This window comes from Theropithecus gelada, chromosome 1, assembly GCF_003255815.1.
Source record: "Theropithecus gelada isolate Dixy chromosome 1, Tgel_1.0, whole genome shotgun sequence".
NCBI classification, from domain to species: domain Eukaryota; kingdom Metazoa; phylum Chordata; class Mammalia; order Primates; family Cercopithecidae; genus Theropithecus; species Theropithecus gelada.
Genome location: NC_037668.1, coordinates 25,490,570 through 25,496,569, shown reverse-complemented (window position 1 = coordinate 25,496,569; position 6,000 = coordinate 25,490,570). Strand labels below are relative to the sequence as shown.

Here is a 6,000-nt window from a genome sequence, read left to right as displayed (position 1 = left end):
GATCGGATGAGCCCGGAACCTGGGTGGATCCCCTGGGAGGAGGGCGGGGAGTCATGCTCCCCGCCTGGTGCTCCTGCCCCCAGGCTCAGATTTCAACCCTTGCTGCCGCCTCTGTGGCGCGCCCGTTCAGGGAGCAGAGAGGGTCGCCGAAAGAAGGACGGCAAGGGGCCAGCTCCCGCAGCCCTGGAGCGCTGGCCGGAGCCGGCGGCCCCTGTTGCTGGCGGCGGGAAGCGACCCACCGGCCTTTCCACGCTTGGCTGTGCAGAGGTCCACGAGGGGGCGACCTGAGCCCACGTGCCGCCGAACCCTTCCCTCCTGAAACTACAACTCCCAGGCCGCTCAGGGGTCCCGCCCGCCTCAACGCGCCTCTGGCGGCTCCAATTGGCCGCCGCGGGAGGGGGATTGGCGGTCTCCAGGGCGACGGGAGGCGCTCGGGGCATCCGAGGCGGGGAGGCGGGTCCGCCCCCTATTGTGTAGCGGCGAGAGTGGAGCAGAGCGGTGCGGAGCAGGTGAGGGAGGGGGTGTACTGGGGGTATAGAAGTGGGGGTGCTGGCGGGGGCATGGAGAGTAGTGCGGAGTTATGGGGGACAGGAGAAAGCGGGGAGTTCTAGAGAGAAGTGGAATTCGTTGGGGGAGCAGAACTAGGGGAGTTCTGGGGAGTGAAGTGGAATTCTTGGCGGGTGGGTGGGGGTTCCCGGAGAACTGCAGGAGTTCTGGAGGCAATGTGGGGGAGTTCTTGGTGGGTTCTAAGAGAAAGGAGGAGTTCCAGGGGACCGTAGAATGCGAGGGAGAAAGGAATTGTTGGGGGTGGGGTATCAGAATTGTATTGTGAGCCGAGGCAGGAGAATCCCAGGGAGGAGAATTCTCGGCAGGAGAGGATGGGGAGAAGTGGCTGGGGGGCGGGGAGACCAGAAGGGAGTTCCTTGTAGCGCAGGGGGCCTGCTGCAATTGGAGATCTGGTGCGAGAAGCTGGAATTGTGGGGGGACTGTGCATAGTAGCGATAACTGGAAAGGGAATAATGGGAGGATGAGGGAGTGGTGTGTGAGGAGACTAGAAGGGTGAGGAAATAGTGGAGGCCGGGGAAGTTGGAAAGATATTAGGAGACTCGGAGGAATTCTAGGGATACCTAGTTACTCGGGGTCTTGGAAAACAGCCAGGAGAGAACTAGGGGGTTCCTATATACTTGGAAAAAGGTTTTTCAGGGAAGTATGGGAGAGCTGCCTGGAGGCAGTGGGAAACAGGGGGCTTTGTTGCTAGTGAATTGCCAGAAGTTAGACGGTACAGGATCATTATGTAGAGGAAAGGATCAGACTCTGTGGAGGATGTCTTATAGTCTATCCTGAACTTTGTGGTCAAGAGTGGGTTGGAGGCCTCAGAGCAGAGTCCACTTGGCTGCACCGGGCCCTGGCATGGACCCTCTGGCTCTCTGAGACTGCCCTAGGATCTGTGGGGCTGTCAGGAGCTCCTACCCTCCATGCCCCAGGGCTCATTTTGTACACTTCAGGGACTCACAGGCTTTTTTTGGACCATGCCTGGGGTTGGGGAAGAGAGAGCCTGACAAACCTCGCCACCCCGAAGATATTGGAGGGGAGTGAGTGGGAGGGATTTGGGTGAGGTCCTTCGGTGGTGGTGCCTGGCAGTGGGAGGGCTGTTTGGCAGTATCATGAGGAAGTTGTGCCAGCTGCCAGTCCCAGGACCTGTCCAGACCTGGAGGATGCTGCCTGGGCCCCCCATACCGGCAGGTGGGGGAGGCAGCTCCTCCTCTCCCAAGTGCCTCACTCATTGCCAAAGCAGTGTAGGGAGACTGAATGGAGAAAGGCCTTGGGTCCCCAGCTTCCAGAGTTTTTCATAGAAGCCGGGGAAATAGGACAAGGGATTGTATGGGGGTTTCCTGGGGACCACTTTCTGAGGGTTAAGGGCCCTGGATTTGCCCTTGACTGGCTCTCTGCCTCTGAACAGAGATCCTCAGGGCCCTTATTTGTCACAGTGAGGTGAAGGTGACAGCACTGGTTCCATCTTGCTGCTATACCTTGTAAGCATCAAGAGTAAGGAAAGAAGCAAGAGAAGGCTGGGCCATGAAAGTCTTGATCTACCATACTTCCTTCAAAAATCTTTTTCCAAGTATATAAGGAACCCAGTTCTCTTCTGGCTTAGTTTTTCAAGACTCTCAGAAAGCAGGCGTCCCCAGAATCCTTCCGCATTTCCTAAGACCTTCCCAGCTCTCCCAACCTCCCCTATTTCCTCACCTTTCTGGTCTCTGCATTCAGCACTCACCATTCTCCCAGTACTCCTACTCCTGCTCTTACTCCTCAGGGCTTCAAGATTCCCCCCTTCCCCCTACCCCCCACTTACTTACGCTCCTCCCTCCTTTTTCTTCCCAGTGCCTTTCTCTAATGGTGGGGTTTCTTCTGGGCTCCAGTATTGGCCAACTCTGCATGTTGCCTTGCACTTTGCATTTAGATCTGGTGGTTCTCCGGAGAGCAGCTTCCTCGGGTGTTACATGAGCCAAGCCCTCACTGTACAGATGAGTGAGAGCTGAAACCTGTTCCCTGAGCTGATCAGAAGGACATCCCTTGGCCCCTCCATCTGGGCCCCTGTGGATAGGAGGGGCTGGGCGAGCAGGCCAGCTGGGCTATGGTGTGGTGCCTCGGCCTGGCCGTCCTCAGCCTGGTTATCAGCCAGGGGGCTGACGGTAAGCTCGACTCCTGGGCTCAAGAACACCCTGTTAGCCTTGGGGTGGGTATGGGGGTGTTCCTCAAGGGTTCCTCTTTGAGCATGTGAGGGCAGGGGAGGAATAGGGCTGGTTCTGGAGAAGCTGAACTGGGGGTTTCTCCAGTCACCCAAAGTCCTAAGGTGCCTACAGAGATACTGATGGCACCTCCCCTCCCAGCACTGACCGTGGCCCCCCGTTGTGCCCTCATGCCACCCATCATGCAGGTCGAGGGAAGCCTGAGGTGGTATCGGTGGTGGGCCGGGCTGGGGAGAGTGTGGTGCTGGGCTGTGACCTGCTGCCCCCGGCCGGCCGGCCCCCCCTGCATGTCATCGAGTGGCTGCGCTTTGGATTCCTGCTTCCCATCTTCATCCAGTTCGGCCTCTACTCTCCCAGAATTGACCCTGATTACGTGGGTAAGAGTTCTCCTCAGGTGGGAGGTAGGCAGGTATCAGCAAGAAAGGTGGACTGGGTAGAGTTGGGCAAGGCCTCCTGTGAACTGCTCTGTCCCTGCCCTGATCTCATCTCCAGCCCTGCTGCCTTAACTCTGCTTAACAAGCATGGTTGTGCTCCCAAGCAGTGTTAATTCATTGAAAGATTCATTCATTTACACACACACACACACACTCACACTCACTATTATAGCTGTGCTATTTAGGACTCCACGTGGTCTGTTCCAGAGGAGATCCTGTAGCCCTATTCCAAGTATCCATTCTAATTTTGTAACTGCTTTTTCTAGATCTCATCATGAAACCTCCCAGACTTCATCCTGATCTGTAGTCTCCCCATTTGGCCCTACCTTGGTCCTGGCTCTACTACCTGCTCACTCCTCTGCCCTCTCCCCCTTCCCCATCACCTTAAATGCTAGCTCAGGGATTCAAGTCTTCTAGGGAATGGGCTGATGGGGCAGCAGGATGGGTGCGGCTGTGACCTCTCTGCTTTTCCAGGGGCACTCAGCCTGCTTCTGAGTAGAGAAGCACAGGTGTACGGAGAGGGTGGCTGGGGAGGGCCCAGGTTCCCCAAAGGTCAGTGACTGAATGGGGCTGGCCTGGGTTGCTGCTTTAGGTGGCACCTGTTGGGACTTAAAATCGTGTGTAGCCTCCCTGGGCGCCTTCTGCTGCACCCCAGCTGGCTCCCTAGAATGGCTACAATGGCTCTGCTTCCTCCTAATCCGGATGGAGCCTTAATCTAAGCGGTTTAGTGCCAGGTCTCAGAGGGCAGTGTGCAGGAGGCCCTGAGGACGGGTCTGGGCTAGGGCTGAGAGAGAGTCTTGTTGCCTCCTCTTCAGAGAGGGGAGACCCAGGAAAGGCCACCTGGGAGGATTTTGATGGGGAGACCCCCACCTTTTCCCTCTTTAGTTTGAATCTTGAGGGAAACCCTGGGATTGGCTGAGCCTTGCCACAGGGCGGGCTGAGCGGAGAGGGGAGGAGGTGCAGGCAGGTGATGCAGAAGGGAAGTTTATTTTCAAACTGGGGGCAGTTATTGGCAAACAGCCTGGTGGGAGTGTATGTGTCTACACAAGCCCTGTGGGAATGGATGAAAGCGGGCCCCAATTAGCACCAGTGGAGAAAAAACGGCTGTACCCACCAGCCCTCCCTCCCTGCCTCCGCCTGCCCGGGCCTGGGAGGGGTCTTGGGCTGCCGGGCTGAGGCTGGACAGATTCAAAATGTTGCCTGACTGAGGGCAAGGCAAGGGGAGGTGGAAGAGAGAGGGGCTTTTCCTGGGACTCCACCAGGGAGACTTGAAGCTCTTCCTTCTCTCCAGCTTGTGTCCTGCCTTGAGGTCCCTCAGGCCTGAAGCCACTGGATGGTTAGCAACTTTGTCTACCTGTGGGTCTTCCTTCTGTCTGTGCTGTTGCTTGAGTTGCAGGGGCTGTGAGCAGTAGCCTCTGGGACTTACTCTCTACTCCTATCCTTTGTTCACACCCCTACCTCAGTCTGGAGCTCTTGGTCGGGCCCTCTGGCCGAGGGAGTTGAGACCTGAGGGAGACCCGTGAGCCCACTAACCCTTTTACTGCCTCACAGTGTGGAAGGGGCCTCTCAGCCTTTGTGTAGGGGACTCGGAACTGCAGTTGCTAAGCAACAGAAGGTAGAGGTTGCTAAGGACAATGCTCTTCTGTCATAAACCCTCTGGGCAGTGAAGGGGAGATGGGCCAGGGACTGTTGTGGGGCGGGTGGTCTAGAATGTGTGCGGAACCCTGACAGAGACTGTTGGAGGATTAGGGACCACACAGAAGGGAAGGCTTCCCATCTTTGAGGACTCTAGAAGCATCTAGCAGAGGGGACTGGATTTATCAACGAGTGCCATGGAGTGAAAGCAATACAAAACAAGCTAGGACTAAAGAGTAGGATTCAGTTAGCTGCCGTGTGTAAAGTGTCCCGGCCTGTGCCCGTACAGTGCCTATGTGGTGTGAACCCATGACCAGGCCTCCGGAAGGAAGGTTAGGCTTAGTCGACACCAGCTTTCCTAAGGTGGATCTTAGACCAACTCATCAAAATGGCGGGATGGACTTTTGTGCTGTATTTCTTGGGATTTTCAAGATGCCCCACATAGCAGAAGGGACGTGCATTTTTTTCTCTGCCCTGAGTTGTTTGATAAAAATCAGTGACCTCATTCTCCACTTAGAACTCCCCTGTTTGCTCTAGTCACCTCCCCTCACCACCTTTTATTCTTAACCCTCTGCCCAGTCACAGCTTCCCAGAAGCCTTCCTTACTCCTCTTGCTTCATAGTGCAATGTCTGGCTGCAGTTAGCACCATTTTTTGAACTTCTTTGTGGATGTGTGGACATGAACTTGCCCATTTAGGTGACTGTGGGTTCCCTGCCTTCCGAGAGCTCAAGAGAGCAGAGACTGTGTCTCCTGTTTTCTTCACACACCCCTGCATACGGGAAGATCTGAAGTCAACAGGCTTTAGCTCTGCAGGTGGAGGGAGGCCTCCAGGAGGTGGGCCCAGGACTCAAGAGGACTCAGGGCTGCCCTGCTGGAGATCTTCCTGTTCTTCTGTAACACTACAGGTCTAGCAGTCCAACTGTCAGAAAAGCTAGGACACGCAGTATGCTTCTTTGGATATTCTCAGTAACATTTGCACTGTTACCCATTGGCTACCAGCATCTCCCAAGTGAGAATATACTGATTACGCCCAGTGCCCTGAACAGCACTTTGTCCTAACACCCGTGTCCATGGAAAGCATGCTGCGTCTGGAGAAAGAAGCCTGGCTTTGTCACTTGCTAGCCATGTGATTTTGGAAAGAAACTTAACATTTTAATTCCTTAAGCTACAATAGAATTCT

General features: G+C 55.5%; 1 protein-coding gene across 4 annotated transcripts in view; it reads left to right on the top strand.

Moving 5' to 3' along the window:
* The first annotated feature begins 485 nt into the window (after nucleotides 1-485).
* IGSF9 (immunoglobulin superfamily member 9) overlaps nucleotides 486-6,000 on the top strand; it is an 18,887-nt gene continuing 13,372 nt past the window's right edge. For 2 of the 4 annotated variants that reach the window (XM_025394738.1, XM_025394720.1), the window contains exons 1-3: nucleotides 486-509; nucleotides 2,462-2,693; nucleotides 2,939-3,127. In XM_025394738.1, coding sequence (XP_025250523.1) covers nucleotides 2,636-2,693; nucleotides 2,939-3,127 — 247 coding nt within the window. In that variant the 5' untranslated portion in view covers nucleotides 486-509; nucleotides 2,462-2,635. Of the gene's footprint in view, nucleotides 510-2,461; nucleotides 2,694-2,938; nucleotides 3,128-6,000 lie in introns of those variants that run through there. The other 2 variants (XM_025394749.1, XM_025394728.1) reach the window with 1 other exon arrangement.